The 22,362-nt window shown below is 40.3% G+C and overlaps 1 protein-coding gene across 1 annotated transcript in view; it reads right to left on the bottom strand.

The window, feature by feature from the left end:
- Nucleotides 1–349: 349 nt before the first annotated feature.
- Nucleotides 350–22,362, bottom strand: part of EHHADH (enoyl-CoA hydratase and 3-hydroxyacyl CoA dehydrogenase) — a 68,188-nt gene continuing 46,175 nt past the window's right edge. Inside the window, exons 6-7 of the mRNA XM_027957538.2 lie at nucleotides 12,502–12,843; nucleotides 350–3,316 (exon numbers count right to left, since the gene is read on the bottom strand). Coding sequence (XP_027813339.1) covers nucleotides 2,055–3,316; nucleotides 12,502–12,843 — 1,604 coding nt within the window. The 3' untranslated portion in view covers nucleotides 350–2,054. The remainder of the gene's footprint in view (nucleotides 3,317–12,501; nucleotides 12,844–22,362) is intronic.

The following is a 22,362-nucleotide window of genomic DNA, read 5'->3' as shown; positions in this document are numbered from 1 at the left end:
ATATATCTCAAAAATTATTCTAAATTGAACTACAATTCAAAGCACATTAAAAGTTTTTTTTATTTGTTTTTGGTTTACTTTTTACAATGAAAACTTGTACTATATTCATTCAAGATTTCTCTGTTAGAACTTTTGGTAATTTTGCTTGGGTTCCTTGGCAAAAACATTGTAAAAACCAATTCATTCACATCACCCTGAAGGACAATAACCTAAGCCTATTTGTTTCCTTATATGACAAAGGATTGCTGGATTAATGCCCCTCCAGATTCTTGATCTGCCAAGTGCTGTGCAAGATGTTCACGGGTGCACAGAGTATCTGTTGAATGAAGGGTCCACAAGACTTCCTAAGTAAGTAAACAAGTTGCTTACTTGTTTATTAACTTGATTAAGATATAATTCACATACCATACAGTTCATACATTTAGGGTATACAACTCAATGGTTTTAAGTAGATTTACAGAGTTATACAACCATCGAAACAACAATTTCAGAACATTTTCATTAACCCAGAAAGAAACTCTGTACCCATCAGCAGCCACACCCTGCTCCCTACCCTCAATCATTCAGCCTTTGGCAAACTGTAATCTGCTTTCTATCTCAATAGATTTGCCTATGTTTTCACTTAGCATAATATTTTCAAGATTCATCATGTTGTAGTATTAGCACTTCTCTTCTTTTTATGACTAAATAATATCCTACTGTATGGCCAGTTTACGTTTTATTTAGGCATTCATCAGTTGATGGACACTTGGATTGTTTCCAATTTGGGGCTGTTACGAATAGTTCTGCTCTAAACATTTGTGTACAAGTTATTGGGTTGACTAGCCCCTCAGCTTTTAACCAAACAAGGCAAAAAGTAAAAAGAGAAGAATTCTTATAACAAAATTACACAAAATTTGTTTTTCAATAATTTTAGACTTGTCAGGATTCAACCATTTCATACTCAACATCACAAAGGCTTCCTATGACCGGGAAACTGGTATTATTAGTTTATCACAGAATTAGAGGAGGTTAGACCCCTGAGATTCCCACCTTACACTAAGTTAACAAGTTAACAATTGTAATTTGTTGTTGTTGTTCATCACTCAGTTATGTCCTGTTCTGCAACCTCAAGGACTGCAGCACTCCAAGCTTCCCTGTCCTTCACAATCTCCCAGAGTTCACTTTCCATTACTGCTGCTTGAATAGAAGGGTAAATAAAGACATCTAGTGGTCTTGAGGAAATTGTCATCAGACATTACTGAGCCTCTTACAAGCAGCAAGGACAACTGTACACACGGGCCTTGGACAGAAATGATAATATTGAGTGTGACTTTTTAAGCTCCTTTGACTCCCCATTCTGGTCTGAAGTATGTGGTTTCCTCACTAACTCCCAACTGTGTTTTGCTTAAGTTTCAACACCCTTCTGCCATTGAAACTTTGCCCCTGGCCTCCCCCTGGGCAGCTTTCCAAGTTCACACGTACAGACCCCTACTGCGGACCCTACCCTGCCAACTGTCTCCACTCTACCTCTGAGACTCTGAACTGAAGCCTTTATCACAGGCTTCCTTGCTGGATAAATGCCCCTCCAGGTTTTAGGTCTGTTAAGTGTTGTGTAAGATGCTTAGTGGTGAACAATGAGGATCTATTGATGGAGGGTCCATAATATTTCCTATCACTGCCACGTGTGTGAGGATGAAAGACTCAACATGAATTTATGCATTTATCAATTAATAATTGATGACATATTTCTCAAATGATCAAGGAACTGGGAACCTCAACTTATTCCTGAGCCTCTCTCCTTAGTTATTACAATGTTAACACAAGTTGATTCAGTGCAATTGAAATCATTTATCTGATACAGACAGATCGCTGGCATAAGAAGCACATTCCTGAAGATTTGACCCATTAGAATCATCAGACAGAAGATCCAAAGAGGGGTTTTAGCCAACTGATTATTCCTTTCATTTTGTATTTCAGAGCAATCTTACTTTGGATCTCTTTGGATTAGTTTCTATGAAATTCAGTGAGCGTTGCCTGATGCCAGCAGGTAAGGCAAAACCTGAAAGGCTGAATCACAGTTTACTTCTGGGGGGTCCTGCCAAGCTTTGCCACTGTTCCAGAGGAAGGTTTCCCTGGGAAGCCAGTTTTTTAAGATAGTCGCAAGGCTCCAGTTGGGGAATATCAGGATTCTGCCTGTGGTATTTCTGCAACTTCTCTAGTACCATGGGCAACCCAACTGTGGAAGCGTAGAACATGGGCCCACCCTTGTGCCTTGGCCATCCATACCCGTGTAAATAGATAACATCAATGTGCTCTGGGGTAGCTGCCATCCCTTCTTCCAAGATGCGAAATGCCTCATTGATGAGTGAATATAGGCAGCGCTCAAGGATCTCATCCCGGCTAATGATACGTGGTTTGATGTGATATGTTTCCCTGTACTGTGCCAGAAATTGGGAAAGCCAGGGATCAGGTTTGTGAATCCTTCCCAGAGGCTTATCATAAAGGTACCAACCCTTACCTGTCTTCTGACCAAACCGTCCTGACTCACACAGCATATCAGGAATTGGGCAATATCTCCGGCCACCTCGCTTCCGGGCAGAACTTCCTGGAGGCAATGTAGGTCCAGTAAGACCTTGCCCTTTGCGGGATTTCCAACCTATATCCAACCCAGCAAGATCAGACACTCTAAAAGGTCCCATTTTAAAACCAAACTCTTCCAGCACCTCATCTATCTCCTCTGGTTTACTGCCTTCTTCTAATAAGAAGTATGTCTGATCATAATAAGACCTCAGCATTCGATTCCCAACAAATCCAAAACAATTGCCTACAACTACTCCAATCTTCTTAATCTTTTTTGATAAATTCATAACCGTGGCAACGGTGGTGGGGGAAGAGAATCGGCTGGGAATAACCTCTAACAACTTCATGACATGAGCTGGTGAGAAGAAGTGGGTGCCAATGACCAAGTGAGGACGGTTACTGGAAGAAGCAATCTCATCAATGTCCAGGGCTGAAGTGTTGGTGCATAAAAATGCTTCTGGCTTGCATATAGCTGATAGTTCAGCAAAGACACGCTTCTTCAGGTTCATTTCCTCATATACTGCTTCAATGACTAAATCTACACCACTGAGCTCTTTCATAGATGTAGTTAACCTGGGTTTTGGTCCTGACCAAGGGTGGCCACTCTGCTGCATTTTGGATGCTTCCTTTTCCAAGATGGAGGTTATTATCTTGCTTGCAGTCTCTAGCTGCTTCTTGTCTGATTCTACGGCAATCACAGGGATCTGGGCCTTTGCAAAAGAAATGACAATGCCTCGGCCCATTGTTCCTAAGCCTGTAGATAAGAGTGAAAGAGAAGAAGAAAGAGTCAATGGTATTGGAAAATGGGAAATTATTCAGTGAATGGAAGGTTTCTGTGGAAACGTGGCATTCAAAGACAGCAACTCAAGGACTACAGGTAGATTGAATACTAGTTAATGTTAGGAACTGTATTAGGTGCTCCAGGGGGTATAACAATAAAAAGGATCCACACACACACACTATTCGAAATAGTAAACAAGTTCAGCAAGACTGTAGGGTGCAAGATCAATATATAAAAATCAATTGTATTTCTATAATAAACAATATGAAATTGAGAAAACAATTCCACTTTTAATAGCATTAAAAAGAACAAAATACTTCGGAATAAATTTGAGGAAGAACTTTAAGACTTGTGCATGAGAAACCAAAGAACATTACTGAAAGAAATGAAAGGAAACCTAAGTAAATTGAAAGATACCCCATGTTCGTGGATCAGGAGACAATATTGTTAAGATGGCAATACTACCCAAGTAAATCTGCAGATTCAGTGCAATAACTATCAAAAGTCCAACTGGTATTGTGCAGAAATTAACAAGCTGAATCTAAAAGTCATATAGAAGTACAAGAAATGAAGAATAGCCAAAACAGTATAGAAAAAAAAAAAGAACAAAGTTTTAAGAGTCATTCCTCCCAATTTCAAAACTTTTGACAAATCTACAGTATTCAAGACAGTGTGATAGTGGCATAAAGGACAGACATATAGATCAGTGAGATAGAACTGAGAGTCTGGAAATAAATTCATACATGTATGGAAAATCAATTTTTAACAAAGGTGCCAATATAATCCAAAGGGGAAAGAATAGACTTTTTCAACAAGCGGTGCTGGGACAACTGGATATTCACATGTAAAAGAATGATGTTGAACTTCTACTTCACACCATACATAAAAATTAACTTAAAATGATCAAACACCAAAGTAAGAGCTAAAACTATAAAACTCTTATGAGGAAATCTTCATGAGCTCGGATAAAGCAATGATTTCTTAGAAATGACATCAATAACACAAGCAATAAAAGAAAAAAAAACATAAATTGGACATCATTAAAATTAAAAACTTCTGTGTTTCAAAGGACACAAAAAAGAAAGTGAAAAAAACCCACAGGATGGGAAAGAATATTTTCAAATCATATACCTGAATTTAAAATTAGGCAGAGGATATAATAAACATTTCTCCAAGGAAGATATACAAATGGCCAATAAGCATATAAAGAGATGCCTAACATCACCAGTTATTTTGGAAATATACATCAAAATCCCAGTGAACTACCACTTCATACCCACAAGGATAGCCATAATTAAAAAGACAGATAGTAACAAGTTCTGGTGAGAATATGGAGAAATTGATTCATTGATTCACTGATGGCAGATTGTAAAGTGGTGCTGTTGCTGTAGAAGACAAGGTGGAGGTTCCTCAAAATGTCTAACATGGAGTTGCCATATGAGTAGGCAAGTAGGTGATTATATACATAATTCAAGAGAAATGGAGACATACGTCCACACAAAACTTACAGACAAATGTTCATAGTAGCATTATTCAAAATAGCCAGAAAAAAGAAAGAAGCCAGGGACTCCCCTGGTGGTCCAGTGGCTAAGACTCCATGCTCCCAGTGCAGGGGCCTGGGTTTAAACCCTTCTCAGGTCCCATATGCTGCAATTAAGAGTTCATATCCTCACATACCTCAACAAAGTTAGAAGATCCTGTGTGCTGCAACTAAGACCAGGCGCAGCCAAATAAGTAAAATTAAATTAAAAAGAAGAAGCAAGCCAAATGTCCATCAACATGAGTAAACAAAAGGTAGCATCTCTTTCTGGGGCTACTCAGTCGGTTTCAGTGGTAAAGAATTCACCTGCAAAGGCAGGAGACACAGGTTGGACCCCTAGGTCAGGAAGATGCCCCAGGGAAGGGCATAACAACCCACTGCAGTATTCTTGCCTGGAGAATCCAACGGACAGAGGACCCTGGCGGGCTACAGTCCATAGGGTCCAAAAAAATCGGATATGACTGAGCATGCATGGACAATATATCTCTCCTTTGGAAAAATCACTCAGCTGTACAGTAAATGATACATCCTAGAGTGTGGATGGGCCTTAAAAAACATTATGCTAAGTTAAAGTTGGACACAAAAAGTTACATGTTATATGATTCCATTTGTATGAAATGTTCAAAATAGGGAAATCAATAGAGACAGAAAATTGATGAGTAGTTGCCAGGAGCTGGGAGGAAGGGCAATGAGGAATGACTGCTAATGGGTACAGGGTTTCTTTTTAGGGTGATGAAAAGGTTCTAAAATTGTTTGCGGCATACTTCCCTGGCAATCCAGTGGTTAAGACTGCACACTTCCGATGCAGGGGACATGGGTTCAATCCCTGATCGGGGAAATAAGATCCCACAGGCCACAGGGCACAGCCAAAAAACTAAAAAAAAAATTTTTTTTAAGTCTAAAAAAGTAAAATAAAATTGTGGCAATGGTTGGACAACTTTACAAATATCTAAAAACAACTTAAGTGTGCTCCTTTTTTGGTGACGTTGTTACTATGTATTTTAAAAATGTTTTATGATAAGATACATATAACATAAAATTTAACATCATAACCATTTTTATGTGTACAGTTCAGCGGTATTAAGCACATTCACAAAGCTGTGTAACCAACACCATCTTGCACCATCTATCTCTAGAACTCTTCTCATCCTGTAGAACTGAAACTGTGCTCATTAAACCAGAACTCCCCATTTCTCTCCCTGGCAATCATCATTCTACACTCTATAATTGTGAGTACTCTAGATACCTCATATAAGTGGAATCAAATAGTATTTGTCCTTTTGTGACTAGCTCATTTCACTTAGCAGAAGAGCCTCAGGTTTATTCATGTAGTATGTGTTAGAATTCCCCACCTTTTAAGGCTGAATATTATCCCTTTGTATCCTTTATATATGTACATATATATATATATGTAGCACATTTTATTTATCCATTCATCTGTCAATGGACATTTGGGTTGCCATTATGCCACTATTGAGAATAATTCTGCTATGTACATGAGTGGACAAATATCTGTTTGAGTTCTTGCCTTCAATTCTTTTGGATATGCCCAGAAGTGGAATTGTTGGATTGTATGATAATTCTATTTTTAATTTTTGAAGAAACTGTTTTTCATAGCAGCTGTACCATTTTATGTTGAATTTTACTCTTTAAATGGGTCAATTTTATCACATAGGAGTTTCATCTCAAGAAAACTGTAATTAAAAATCTGTGTAGTACCAACCCTCAAGGCTTCCCTGATGGCTCAGATGTTAAAGAATCTGCCTGCATTGCAGGAGACCAGGGTTCAATCCCTGGGTTGAGAGGATCCTTTGGAGAAGGATATGGTCACCCATTCCAGTATTCTTGCCTAGAGAATTCCATGGACAGAGGAGCCTGGTGGCCTGCAGTCCATGGGGTCACAAAGAGATGGACACAACTGAGTGACTAACACTAACACAACCCTCAAGGATCTTATAATCTAGCGATGGGAAGAAGAAAAGTTCACAAGTATTCACCATGTAAGGTAAGGTATGTGATGAGAGAAGTTCTTTGATGCTTTAAAGGAAAGATATTATTTTTGGTTAGGTGAGTCAAGAAAAGCTTCAAGATAAGGAAGAAATATTTAAAGAAAGGTCATACTGAAACAGTATGAAATGATGAACCACCTGGCTGGGGAAGAGAAAAGGAAAGTGAGAAATATTTTAAAGAAAGGCAAGAAGAATGGAAAATATAGAAAAATCATTTGATGGCAAATATGCTGCCATTTCTTCCCCATACCGTTTCATTTTCTTCTTGGGCACATAGGAGGCTGTACTTTCTAGACCTCCTATATCCCAGTAGAGCCTGTAACTAATTCTGGTTGAGGAAATGGGGGAAGGGTGATGTGGGATCACTACTGGCCCCTAAAATCTCCTACAAGATCCTTCATTACCACCTGGGTACAGAGGATGCAGAGATCAACTCTGAGGACTTGGAGGAGACCCTAGAGCAGGTGTTGGCCTGCAGGTCACATCCAGCCCATGGCCTGCTTCTAACTGCCTGTGAGCTAAGAATGGTTTTATGCTTTAAATAGTTGAAAATTAAAGAGTAAGAATATTTTGGGACACCTGAAAATGATATCAAGTTCAAATTTCAGTGTCCATAAATAAAGTGTTACTGGAATCAATCACACCGATTTGTTTTTATATGGTCTGTGGCTATACTCGTTCTCAACAGCAGAGTTGAATAGTCGCAGTAGAGAACATAAGGCCCCCAAAGCCAAAAACATTTACTGTCTAGCACTTTACAGAAAGTTTGCTGACCCTTGTCCAGGAGAATGGTAGAGCCACTAGTTGGAAAGAACCTGATTTTAGAATTATCTTGAGAGTGAGGAGGAAATACATCTTTATTCTGTTAAGCTGTTGAGACTGTTATCTGTTATAGCAGCAGCTTATCTGTTACCTGACCAACCTGCTGTGGATGAAACAGTTCAGGGAAAGCTATGTACATATTACTCTTCTGCACTTCACATTGATTAGCTTTAGGTCTTTTTTAAAACATTGAAGTATAGTTGATTTAAAATATAACATAGTGATTCAGATTTTTATAGATTATATTCCATTTAAAGTTATCATAAAATATCAGTCATATTATCTATGCTGTATAGTATATCCTTGTAACTTATTTATTACATATATAATAATTTATACCTCTTAATCCCTTGTGAGGATTGGTTTTGAATATATTATATTATCAATCATTAGAAATTATTGATTTAGTTCCTCTGGAATACATTTAATTTTTAACTCATATTAAATTATTTAATACATATATTGAATTATTTAAAACAGTTTTGCAAATTTACTAAACATCTGTGTTTCACTCAGTAACAAGAAGGCTGGATAGCTCTCACTGCTGTAGCAGCTTGTATCCTAAACTTTAGCCTGCATAAATGGGAGGTAGAGTTGATGGTTCAAAACCCTGGCCCTCTGGCTTTCAGTCCCAAGCTTCATATAAAATTCCTACCATTCCTGGTGGGCTGCCGTCTATGGGGTTGCACGGAGTTGGACACGACTGCAGCTTAGCAGCAGCAGCAGCAGAGAGTACAATCTCACAGGAACAATAAGGACTCATGAGAAGTTTACGTGAAAGAGCTTCGTACAGTACAACGTGATACAGATGATGGCACTGAACACAGCAGAGAAGGAAAGCCACCTGTGAGGGCGGAGCACAGCTCCTCGCATTCCCCTCACAGAGCAGGGCTGCTGAAGGACCTTTGCAGCCCCAAATAGCTCATAGTCCTAACCACAGAGTGGGCCAGACTAATGCTTTCTAGAAGTGGCTTAGCTATAATTTTACTCAATTCCTTGTAAGCGTGAAAACTTCCATGTTAAATTACCTTATACTATTAATAGTAAAGCTTAAAAAAAAAAACTTAAAGCTTATTGAGTGTTCATAAGGAACATATTAGAAATGCGTTAAAGCATTTTGCATGTATTAACTCTTAATCCTCACCACAACCCTATGCGTTAAGTCCTATCATTTAACCCACTTTACAAATGAGCAACCTGAAGATGTAAGTAACTTTCCTGAGGTCTGATACCTAGCAAGTAGGTGTGCTGGGGTCTCAACCCAGGTCATGTGAAGAGCCTGCATCCTTAACGTACAGAATATATGGCATGGACACAGGAGCCTGGTGGGCTGCAGTCCATGGGGAAGCGAAGAGTCGGACACGACTGAGCAACTTCCCTTTCACTTTTCACTTTCATGCATTGGAGAAGGAAATGGCAACCCACTCCAGGATTCTTGCCTGGAGAATCCCAGGGACGGGGGAGCCTGGTGGGCTGCCGTCTATGGAGTCACACAGAGTTGGACACGACTGAAGCAACTTAGCAGCAGCTTAGCAGCAAGTAGAAATAGAAGGATGGGAAGGATTTTTAAGAGCAGTCGGTTGAGTTATAGTCCTACCCCACGCCTTCAGCATGTGACTTGGAGTCACTGTACTCAGAGTCTAGTTTCCAAATTCTTCAGGTTGGGAATGTGACTGCTTGAAGCTCTGATCTCATGAGTTTTGGTGAAGATCAAATCAGACAAAGCATGTAGCAGCTCTCTGCAGAAGTTGCTACTTCTACAAAGTAGAAGGCTATAAGGTGCTAGCCTTATCACTCCTATAAGAGAATCTGGAAACAGAACTTGGACCTTTTTTTCAATATATTTTTGTTTACTTATTTGTGGCTATGCTGGGTTTTCATTGCTTTGTGTGGGCTTTTCTCTAGTTGCAGTGAGTGAGAGCTGTTCTCTAGCTGTGGTGCACGGGCTTCTCACTGTGGTGGCTTCTCTTGCTGTGGAGCACAGGCTTTAGAGCATTGCTCAATAGTTGCAGTTCCTAGAATCTAGAGCACAGGCTCCGTAGTTGTGGTGCAGGGGCTTAGCTTCTCTCATGGGATTGTCCCAGACCAGGAAGCGAACCTACATTCCCTGCATTGGCAAGTGGATTCTTTACCACTGAACCACCAGGGAAGCCTGAACTTGGGCCCTTGAAATGCAGCTTTTAACCTAACGCAGAATTATCCTTGCTGCTCTTCTGATTAATAAACAATGTCTTGTTGCAGGGGCGGGGGGGGGGGGGGGGGGGGAGAAGTATCAGCTATTATTTTAGACCTTCATTTCTATAAACTGATATTTTTTCATTTAATCACTAAAAATATACACGAAACCTGTAACTGTTTCCTTCAAAGAGTTCTTCACTAACTTCTCACAACCTTGTGGTCTCAAAGTTCTCAAGAAAGTAGGGCTGAAAGACCAAGCTTTTCACTGTTGGTAATTATGTTTTCATAGGTCAATACTGTATGCATATTGAATTTAGTTTCCTAAATTTTCCTCACTAAACACACACAGACAGGGACCAGGAGTCCTGTTCCTGGACCAAGTCACTGCCTTTAACTACCCTGGAATTAAACATCGTCAAGAATCCCTTCTACTCAAAGCAAATAAAGGATGAGGGATGCTTTGACTGCTGGCTCTTCAGTGTCTAGTCCACAGCAGTCGTCTCCCCTTCCGACAGACCTGAGAGCTCAGGCGAGGTGAAAGAAAGTGGACTTGCAGGGGTGCCGACCCACTCTGAGAGCACAGGCTCACTGAGGCGCAAACCTGGGCTCATCAGGGCTGGGGTTTTCCTGGGGGCCCAATGAAAGGACAACGAGTCACGGCTTCTGAGGATGTAGGCAAGGGAGTAGCTGAAGTGATGATTGGAAATGAAAACTGAATAGAGAAGGAAGTAAAGATTAAAAGAGCTTATCACATAACAGATGCAGTTGGAATAACTGAGAAAGGGATGTGGAGAAACACAAGGTTGTAGTGAAAAAGTTCACATTTCAGTGGTGGAGAAATGTTCAGGGTGAAGCCCGAAGTGTGGGTCACGGAAGTGAAGTGAGGCGAATGTCACTGGATCTGAGGAGGCGAAGGAACCCAGAAGCAACAGGGCTGGATGGATTCTCCACACAGGGGACGAGGACAACAAGGAAAGGACAGCAGGATTGGGGCCAAAGCGGATAACCGTGAGCCAGGCACTGAAATGAGGGCCAAGGCAGGGGAGCGCGGACAGTGATGAGGAGGGATAGAGCAGGCAGGGAGACGGCAGCAAAACAGAGGAAGAGTGTCCAGAAAGGGGTCACGGTCTGAGAGGGGAAGTGGGAAGTGGCAGTGCAGTCCAGGGAGTGTGGGAAGAAGCAACAGCCTTCTTGAGTGGGCTTCAGGAGAAGCAAGTGCCCAGGGTAAGTCAGGTTTCAGGCAGGAGACAGAGGGACAGCCACTGTGAACCAGATGAGGCTGTGGGTGCATTCCAGAGGACATGGGGCACAGAGGGAGGCTGCGTCACCAAGACCAAGGCGGGCAGAGCAGGAAGCAGAAAAACATGACGAAGAGGGAAATGACCAGCTCTCACTTTATTTTCATCCACATTGTCTTCTACATACTTTAAAAGCTTTTGCAAATATTTTTCAGAACAATGTGGTATATACTTAAAAAAAAACTTTGAACTTATAAACATTCCATGCCAGACACAAACCTGAAGTCTTTTTAAAAAGCTCACGATAAGGAAACGGAAATTCTCAAATGATGGTTGACAAACACGATACTGATAAAGAGTTTTTACTATTATTCTGCATTAATTTTTCTTGGCTTGAAGGAATACAGGAAAGAAGAAACAGGTACATACATAACTAGAAACAAATATCAGTGCTGCTGAAGGAATATAAAAAGGTACAATCAGTTCTTTGCCATACTATTTATCCAGCTCCTTAAAAAATCACAAGTGAACAGAGTCAGTGCTACAAGGAGCACAGCATGTTTGTGTTGAAGACGTACTAGTTTATTTCCAAATTTCATTGAGACAGCTTCAGACTAAGAAAATGTAGAGAAGGCTCTTTCATTCACACTGCACTGGTGCTAGAGAGCTTGGTGAAGATTAAGAAAGTTGGTGCTTTTAGTAAACTTTGGACCTCCTCTCCCAGAAGACTGTATACAGGCTAATACATACCATACTCCACTTACTCTTTCAGGGGATTTGGAATCCACCCAAGGCCATTCTTGGGCCAAGACTAAGACTAAGTGAAGTTTAGGATAGTGGCCCAAATAAGCCATTCGGAGAGCTAGCTTCTGAGGAAAGAAGGCATTTTGTTTGAGAAATTTTCAAGGGGAAAATGTAAGGAAGCCCATGTTTCAGGTAAAGATGAATTTGGGGATAGTGGCTTTGAATCAGGAGAAGTGAATGGATGCAAGGACCAGAAAGACACAACCTTCATTCCCAATCCCTAGCTATAGGAGTGACAGGCCACACCTTGAAATGTGGTACACATCATAATCTTGCTGGGAAACCCAGGGATGAGGGACATGTAAGAGGCAGAAATGAGTTTAAAAATGCCGAGAGTCTGGAATCACACAGATGTAGCATTAGAGGACTTGGGTTTAATTAGTTCACTGTTGAGAAGGCCTAGTGTTTCTAAGCCTCACATGCAAAGATAGTTCTTGGGCTGGGGTGAAAATTAAGTTAACTAAAAAAGTGATATGTTCAGCAAAGAGCCTGGCATGTAGTGGCCCAAAGCAAATGGTAGTACTTGACAAATGCAGATTTGGGGAGTGACATTGCTCATGTTCTTACCGAGAACGCCAACAGAGGAGATGGGTCGTCCCGACGATGTTTTCCAGGAAGCCCCGGAGGGAGTGGACCACTTATTTGCCATCCTCTCAGCAAAGAAAGCATATTGCAGGGCCTTGGCCTGCCCTGAGGTATTAAGGTACAGGCCCAGCTCCTTTTCCTTCTTGCTGCCCATGTCATATGGATATTGGACAGCAGCCTGGACTGCTCGGACACAGGCCTCCGGAGACAGCCACCCAGGGTACCGCTTCCGCACCTGCAGAAACGCTTCACTGAAAATGGCGTCCATGTTGGGCAAGCTCGGGACGGGCATGTTGCAGATTCTACGGGATTCTGGAGATAGATCTAAAAGAAAAAAGAAAGAAAATTTGGAACTGTTAACTTATATCAAAGGCTCGTGCGTATATAATAATAAATACTATTTAAGATAGTTTTCCATTAAATGATTAATTAATGTGTTTGTTTTTAAAAATCTTTTTAATTGGAGGAAAATTGCTTTACAACGTTGTGTTGGTTTCTACCATACAACATCTAGAACCAGTCATTATACATACATATATACAAATATATATACATATATACACATATACATATATACATATATATATATATATATATATATATATATATATATATATCCCTCTTAGGCCTCCCTCCCCTCCCCTCTAAACTTCCCTCCTGGCCCCTATTCCCCTCAGCCATCACCAAGTGCCAGGCTGGGCTCCCTATGTCATATGGCAGCTTCCTGCTAGCTATCTCACACATGATAGTGTATATACGTCAACGCTACTTTCTCAATTCATCCCACCCACTCCTTGCCCTGTTGTGTCCACAGGTCCATTCTCTATGTCTGTGTCTCTATGCCCTTCTTGAAAACAGGTTCATCAGTACCATTTTTCTAGATTGCAGATATATGCATTAACATGGTATTTGTTTTTCTCTCTGTCTTACTTCACTCCTTATACTAGGCTCTAGGTTCATCCACCTCACTGCAACTGACTCAGTGGTCAAGATATTTAATGTAACACTAATAACAAAATCTCTGACATCTTTGCAACTTAGCCCCATAAGATAGAATTTAATAGATTCAAAGCAATTTCAAGTTACCTAATAGAGGCATAAAAGTTACATCTTCCTTTTACTTCAAGGCCACGATAATAGATAGATTAGTTATATTAATCTGCCAGTGAGCTTAAGAAAAATAGTTCTGAGTTAATAATATTTTAGGTTCAAAATAATTTTAATTCTATTCTTACCAGTAACAAAAACTTTAAAGTACCTAGAAAAGGAGACAGTATAATATTGCCACAAAGATAGACATACAAATCAATGGAAAAAACTGAGTTAAGAAATAAACCCTTACAATCATCACCAATTGATTTCCAACACGGGTGCCAAAACAATTTAATGAGGGAAAGGAGAGTTTTTTTTAAACGAACAAAGCTGAGGACAACCAAATATTCACATGAAATAAGTAAACAGGTCCTTACCTAGCACCACATATAAAAATTAACTCAAATATGGGCCATAAATCTAAATTGAAGAGTTAGAACTGTAAGACTTTCTTAAAAAAATAAGAAAAATCTTTATGACATTTGGTTAGGCCAAGTATTCTTAGCACAATCCACAAAAGAAAAAAATTCATTAAGTTGGACTTCATCAAAATTAAAGACTTTTGTACTTCAAAGAACATCATTAAGAAAATGAAATGATAAACCATAGACTAGGAGAAAATACTTGCATGGTAGGCAAAATAACATGCTCCCCAAACATCTACTTCCTAATCCCCAGAACCTGAGAATGTATTATCTTACATGGCAAAGAAACTCTACAGATATAATTAAGGTTAAAGACTTTGAGATGTGATGTTTACCCTGTATTATCCAGGTAGGCCCAATCTAATTTCATGAACCCTTAAAAGAGGAGAGCCTCTCCCAGCTGTAGTGAGAGAGGAAGAGTCAGAGAGATGCCACACAGAAAGTTCTTTTGATGACAATGTGGCTTTGAAGATGGAGGAAGGGGACCAAGAGCCACTCCTCTAGGCTAGGAATGGCCATCAGTTTACAACCAGCAAAAACATGGAGACCTTGGTCCCACAACACAAGTACTGAATTCTGCCCACAACTCAAGTGAGCAATAAACAGATTCTCCCCAAGAACTTTCAGAAAGAAGTGCAACTGTTGACAGTTGGGTTCAGTCCAGTGAGACCCCTACCAGACTTCAGACCTGTAGATAGATAAGATAATACATTTGCATTGTTTAAAGTGCTGAGCTTGTTGAGCTTGTTATATCAAGCAACAGACAATGAATACAACTTGCATATCAAATACTAATGAAGTATCTATATCCAGAGTATATAAAGATCTATAAGGCAAAGAACTCAGTTTTAAAAATGGGTGAAAACTTGAGTGGATATTTCACCAAAGAGCATATGTGTATATGTGTTAGTCACTCAGTCATGTCCAACCCTTTGTAGCCCATGGACTGTTGTCCACCAGCCTCCTCTGTCCATGGGATTTTCCAGGCAAGAATACTGGAGTGGGGTTGCCACTCCCTTCTCCAAGGGATCTTCCCAACCCAGGGACGGAACCCGGGTTCCCTGCACTGCAGGCAGATTCTTAATCATCTGAGCCACAATTGTTCGGTTATCCTGTGAATTAGCCAGTCTTCAGTTTATGGGCTCCCCTGCTGGTTCAGACAGTAAAAAATCTGCCTGCAATGCAGGAGACCCAGGTATGATTCCTGGGTCAGGAAGATCCCTGGCAAAGGGAAAGCCTATCCACTCCAGTACTCTTACCTGGAGAATTCCATGGACAGAGGAGGCTGGCAGTATATAGTCCATGGAGTCGCAAAGAGTAGGACAGGACTGAGTGACCAATACTCTTACTTTTTTTCAAGCTCAGCAGAGAAAGAAGACCTTTCCAGGGCCTACAGCTGATTTAATTTCCTAGTGGCCCATAAGAGAGATGAGAACAGATAGTGGGGAGAGGGAAGTGGGGGGAGAGGATCGAGTGGATGAGGAAAGAGGTCAGAGCTGTCAGTTTTGTGGCACCTGACAACAGGTGGCTAGTACAGTCTTTGTGGGGACAGGGCTTAGATGGGTATCTTAGAGCTGGATCTGTCCTTGTAACGCTGCCACCAGCCCCACCATCACAGGCGCCGATTCTCAACATCATAGTGCACATCAGAGTTATTTTAGGACTTTTAAAGATGACCATGCTCCACTGTGAACTCAGTTAAGATTCTTTAAGGGTGGGGCCTGGACATGAGTATTTTTTAAAAATTTAATAGGTGATTTTGGGACTTCCCTGGTGGTCCAATGGCTAAGACTCCATGCTTAGAGGGGGCCCAGGTTTGATCCCTGGTCAAGGAACTAGATCCCACATGCTACAACTAAAGATCCCACATGCCACGACAAAGACCTGGTACAGTAAAAAAAAAAAAAAAAAAAATTCAATAGTTGCTTTTGAGGTATAGCCTTTTGGAGGTCCAAGAGCAAAGCATTTATCAGCCACCATATCAGAAGTCATCTGCAGCTCCTGGCTACTTTGACCTGGCAGAGATTGAAGAGAGAAGAGAAAGAAAAAAAAGGAAGAAGAAAATGCTTAATGGTGTGCAGTAATTTTAGCCAATTGGCACACTTCTAGTATCCCAGGGATACTCAGAACCTCTGAGACCGCAGACAGGCATTTGGGGATCCCCCACAGCACTTGTCCAGACCAAACTAAGCATATCTATCAGAGAGTGTTGGATCAGGGCATAACCGTTAGGAGGTTTTTCCCTGCTCAATTTCCTATCCTTTTTGTTCTGTGGCTGTAATTGAAGGATGCTATTATTTTACAACTTCATTTTATTCCCACAAAATTATTCAGAATTTCCCCTTTAGGTCTACAGGTATGGTGTTTTCAAAGTGCATTTCTTATATATATGCTAGTTCTAAAGTGTGAGGAAAGTGTGAGCAGGTCAGAACCAGCACTAGCTCCCCAGGAAAATGGGAAAGAGAGGAGCTAATTAATGATTCAAGTATGCTTATAATTGAATTCTTTCCCTGACCCATTCATATTTTTTTCTTAATTCTTTGAAGTTTTCTAAGGCAGAAGTTTTCATTTAGAAAATAAGTGAATCATATGCCTCAAGGAGGAAAAAGAGATGATTATTTTCCCTTTTTCCTTTCTAGTAAGCTGACAAGAAGAGATTTTCTCTCTCTAGGATAAAGAGACACAATGTACAGTGTGCAGTTTACAAAAATGGTTTCCGAAGACATACAGGACTCTCTCCAGCTTGGATAAATAGACTCTCTCTCATAGAAGCTCTGCAAAGAACAGACAGAACAACTGCACTTTTTCTGGGCTTGAGGGGGTCCCCAAAGAACTGCTGCTGCTGCTAAGTCGCTTCAGTCACGTCTGACTCTGTGCGACTCCGTAGACGGCAGCCCACCAGGCTCCGCTGTCCCTGGGATTCTCCAGGCAAGAACACTGGAGTGGGTTGCCTTTTCCTTCTCCAACACATAAAAGTGAAAAGTGAAAATGAAGTTTCTCAGTCGTGTCCGACTCCTAGCGACCCCATGGACTGCAGCCTACCAGGCTCCTCTGTCCGTGGGATTTGTCAGGCAAGAGTACTGGAGTGGGGTGCCATCGCCTTCTCTGCCCCAAAGAACTGGGGTACATAAAAAAGAAGCCCGATTTAGATATGTGCTTAGGCTTCCTAGGTAAGGCAGTGTCACTGTGCTTTTGTGAAACATGTTTATGCAAATGTTCACAGAGAGTAAAAATAAATTACAAACAGCAAAAGATAAAATAGAAGAGAAAGACAGATGAAACCACGAAGATTTTTTTAAGTCACAAAATCCAAATGAACAAACAGATCAAGGTCTTTGAGCAGAATAAGAATCGCTAAAAATGCCTATCACAGCCCAGGGCAGTGATAGTAATAGGACCAGGGTTTGCTGGAGGGACAAAACCAGATCAAGGTCTTTGAGCAGAATAAGAATCCTAAAAATGCCTATCACAGCCCAGGGCAGTGATAGTAATAGGACCAGGGTTTGCTGGAGGGACAACACCAGATCAAGGTCTTTGAGCAGAATAAGAATCACTAAAAATGCCTATCACAAAAAAAAAAAAAAAAAAAATGCCTATCACAGCCCAGAGCAGTGACAGGAATAGGACCAGGGTTTGCTGGAGGGACAAAACCAGAGCACTGGGTTCCTGAGCTGAGGCTCCCACTTGGATGTCCCCTGTGCTCATCTTCAGCTAACAGCACACACTTTCAGCTTCATGCCAGAATCACACTCGTGGGAACAAGGGGTTCTTACTCCATTTGGGAACAAGCAGGCTGCTGGCCAAATGCAAATAAACCACATTTGACAGGACCCTCCCCTCCCGAGTTCAGCCAAAGCAATCTGGTTTGGCCAAGCAACTGAATTGCTCTGCTAAATCCACTGCACTGCAGTCATCAGGGAGGCTTCGTGTAACAAGAGTATTAAGATACATGAAGCTAATTAACTTCCACAGTCAACTCTCTAGGATGTGTGTTAAATTTATAGAGAAACTTGAAGCTACTGCCCAAATCATATTTTTAGATATATATGTTAACCTCTTACAAACTGGCTCCAAAACTGCAATTTTTTCTAAACTGATTCCAATTGCAACACTGACCACTGGAAATTTCCTTCCTTCTCAACTTGCCTATTGCATGTGGAAACTGAGTAAGTATTCTCTCTGTCTCTCTCTGCCGGGGGCCAGCGTGAGGAACTCCGCCCATGGCAAAGGTCATGAGGAAGGAGGCTTGGCATACGCAAAGGCGTGATCAAGCCTCAGGAAACCCCCTGCTCCCGAGCATCTAACCCCAAAACCAGAGTCTGTTTTATGCTCTCACCTGCACTTCTGACTTTACGGGGGGCTCTCCCCCATAACCGTTTCTCTCGCAGAAGGAGTAAACGTGCAGCTCCAAGGCAATAAAAATTCTTGGGCGTGACAAGAGTGTTTCAGCTTACGGACTCCTCTGAAGGTTATCTAGCCCACCTGTATAGGTTCGTCCGGCCACATGTGATTGTTTACAGCCTCCCAACCTGAGAGGCACGAGACGTTTTAGACTTACTAAAGGCAAAATCTTTTGGGGAGTTGGAAATTGTTAGTATAGTGGGTTGGTTAGGAATTATATTGGTGAAGGGTTCTTCATTTGTTGTGTCAATAATTGCTGCTAATTCCCTGCTCTGGGTGAGACAAGGATGTTTCAGGTCAAACCTCTCTGCTGACAGACTAGCTTGTGTGACAGGATTATCCATACTGCTGCCACTAGGCACATGATTGTTTACTACCTCTCAACCGTAAACAGCACAGAGAGTTTTGGAGTATTTTGAGAGTCTTAATTAGCATAGGACTTTTTCTTCTTGTTGAGTCAATGATTGCCACCAGGCCTCTATATCCTTAGGCACCTGGGAATATATTAATCAATGTATTTGGAATATAGCAAAAGAAATATAGTAGTTTTTGATGTTAGCAATACTAGACTTTTTGAGTTAATGGATTTTCTCTTTTGTAATAGATCACTGTACTTTGTTATAAATCATTGTGTCCTTGCTACATAAACTTTATGTATCTTTATCATATCTTAAGACTAAATAGATATTAAGGGGAGCATTAGGTGAAAGGATTTTCATTTGTTGGGCTGATGTTTGCTGCTAAATCTCCATGTTCCCTACCCTTATAATGAATATAACTAGCATATAGGAAGAAATAAGTATTAACCTTTAAGCATATAGGAGAAATAAGTATTAACCTTTAAGACTAATCATGTTAACCTTGGGTTAAATAAATTCCTTTCTTGATTGTAACTCACTACACCCTCACCCTATAGGAATGTAACTTTATTTGGAGGGTGGTGCCTGGTTTAAGAAAAAACACCCTTGGAAGAAATAAGTTTTTGGTTATCAGAAAGAAAGGATCATAAAATGTCAGCAGGTCTCACTCATGGCCGGAAGATGATGTAATATTCCTAAGACCTTTTTTTAATACATTTATGTGAAGCACCTGATTTTGACAAAGGTCAGGACTGCTGACTCCCACATGACTCTGTATTCATCCCTATGTGTAACAAAAGGTATATAAGCAAACCCCAAAATAAAGAAATCGGATCAGTTTCTGGAAAGACTGATTCCCCCATGTAGCTTCTTTCTTGCTCCCGTTTTTCTGGCTGAATTCCCATCTGGAGCATGGATGCTATTCCACGTAATCCAAGTTATTCAGCCTCTTTTTCTCCACTGATCTTCCTACTACACTATCCATTTCTAATCTCTCTCTATCTGTGATTAAATATGTATTTTTCCAAAGATGCTGACTCCGTCCCCACCTTCGAATCACCCTGGATCCACCGGGGCTGGACCCCGGCATCTCTCTTTTTTTTTTAGACTCATACTTTATTACTATAGCTTTAAAAAACTTTTTTTAATTGGAGGATAATTGCTTTACAATATTGTGTTGGTTTCTGCCATACATCAACATGAATCATATATAAATAAATGTTCTTAATCCTTTCTTTCTGTTCTTTCTGTAGGTCAACATTTCAGCAGTGCAAGTTGAGGGTAATGACGGGGGTGAGAATAGGTTGAATTAATGAAATATTTTTACAAATGGAGAAAGAACTCAAAAATTTTACATGTACTTTTAAAAATTGAGATTTAGTTCACATACAAGGAAAGTCACCGTTTCAAAGTTTATAATTCAGGAGTTTCTAGTATAATCACAAGGTATGCAAGCACACATGTATGTTTTTCAACTATGCCTTTCAGACTGCTTTACTAATATTTTTAAGTTAAAGAACATCACGAACCTCAAAAACATCATGCTAAGTGAGAGAAACCAGACACAAAAGATCACATGCTATATGAAATTCTAAAAAACAAGACTATAGTAACAGAAAACAGGCCAGTGGTCATATGTGGCCAAGGGCAGGGCAAGGAATCTACTTAAAAGAGGCAGGAGCATACTTTTTAGAGTGACTGAACCATATCTTGATTGTAGCAGGGCCGCACAACTGTACATTACTACAAAAATTCATCGAATTGCTACGTTTAAACTGGGTGACTTTTACTATGTGTAAATTACACCTCAAGCTGGAAAAATCAAAACCAAAGCAAACATCATTTATGAAATTTTGGGGGGAAAACAAGTTATTTTCATTTTTGTGTATTTTCTTTACATTTTTGTCAGCATTCATAACATACTATGTAGCTCTAAGTATAAAATCGGGAAGATCCCCTGGAGGTGGGCATGGCAACCCACTCCAGTATTCTTGCCTGGAGAATCCCCATGGACAGAGGAGCCTGGTGGGCTACAGTCCATGAGGTCGCCAACAGTTGGACATGGCTGAGCGACAGCACAGCACATGTGTAATTTTGTATTTAGACACTTTTAGATCACAATTTCACATTTCTACCAAGTTTTGATGATTATAATTTAAGATACACAATTGTCCAAAGACCATAACCATTCCCCTACTGTTAACAGGTAAATTACCAAATTTTAAAGCAAATGATTTCTCCTCAATATTTGGATGCCACCAAGTGGACAAACTGTGTAATAATATTACTGAGATTGAGTAGGCCATTTTATACATTTAAAAAATAATACTTCAATGCTAAAATTTTTATTTAAAATTAATTTTAAAATTTTTATTAATTGTAAGATATAAATGATTATGATTTTATTCATTTTAAAATAAATGATTTTATTAATTATAAGATTACTGTATAAATGTACCAGACCATGATCCCCATCTATCTCTTGAAGTAACTTAACTCTCAAATCTGAATTTACAGAAGTCAAAGAAAAGAACTTCCTGTTGAAATCATGTCTTTAACAAATGAAAACCACAGGTGAGAAATGATAGACATGGTTCTATCTTAAACCCCAAACCAAAAACCATTTAGGGACCCTCCCCAAATGCAAACAGCCTTTCCTGTAGGCCAACTGACTTCTAACAAAACAATAAGTGCTCTCAGGAGGCACAACAAAACCAGATGAAACTGTGGTGAAGATTATCTGGAAAGAAGAGAAAGACAGCAGGAAACTCATTCCCCTTAGGGCAAAGCCTCGCTAACTCTCTTTAGAGTCACCCGTATTTTCTCCTCACAGTCCCTGGCCTCTCCAGTTTAAGCTTTCACTATTGAAATGAAACAGTAAGTGGTTAGAGCCACAAAAAGAAGGATTATTTCAGGGAAGTGTTTGGTCCCTGCCAGCGTGGACAAAAGAATGACTTTTTCAGAGAGGCCTTTGAATGACACTGAGCCATTACCTACCACCAACTGGGGAGATGAACACTCTGCTCTGCCTGTAGCCCAACATTCCTTCCAATTATTTTTTCTGACTCTCTTTAACCCTCTCCATCTTGCTGCCAACCTCCATAAATTGAAAAGGAACATTTTTTTAAAGAAAGAAAAAAAAAACCATCTAGGAATGTCATAAGTCCATGACGTGAGAAACCAGTGAGAGGGAGAAAACCGGGCTCACTGAGTCAGAACCATGGCTTTATTGTGGCAGATTATACAGCCTGCCTTCTAATTGCTGAAGTGTTTGTTTGCATGGCTTTTCTTATTCTTTTTTTTTTTTTTCTTTTTTAAATGTTTTGGCCATACCACAAGGCATGTGGGATCTTGGTTCCCCGACTCTCTCCGATGAGAACCTGCATTGCAAACAGTCTCAACCACTGGACCACCAAGGGAAGTCCTGCTTGGTTCTTCTTAAATTTCAATTGTACTTATTAATAGAACATATACTCATTCAATAAAAATTCAAAAGGTACAGAAGAATAAAAAGAGACATCTCCTCTGACTGCTTCTGCTGGCTAGCTAGCCCCATTCTCAGAGGC

This window comes from Ovis aries, chromosome 1 (genome assembly GCF_016772045.2).
Source record: "Ovis aries strain OAR_USU_Benz2616 breed Rambouillet chromosome 1, ARS-UI_Ramb_v3.0, whole genome shotgun sequence".
In the NCBI taxonomy this organism is placed as follows: Eukaryota; Metazoa; Chordata; class Mammalia; order Artiodactyla; family Bovidae; genus Ovis; species Ovis aries.
This window is presented reverse-complemented; position numbering and strand designations above follow the sequence as displayed.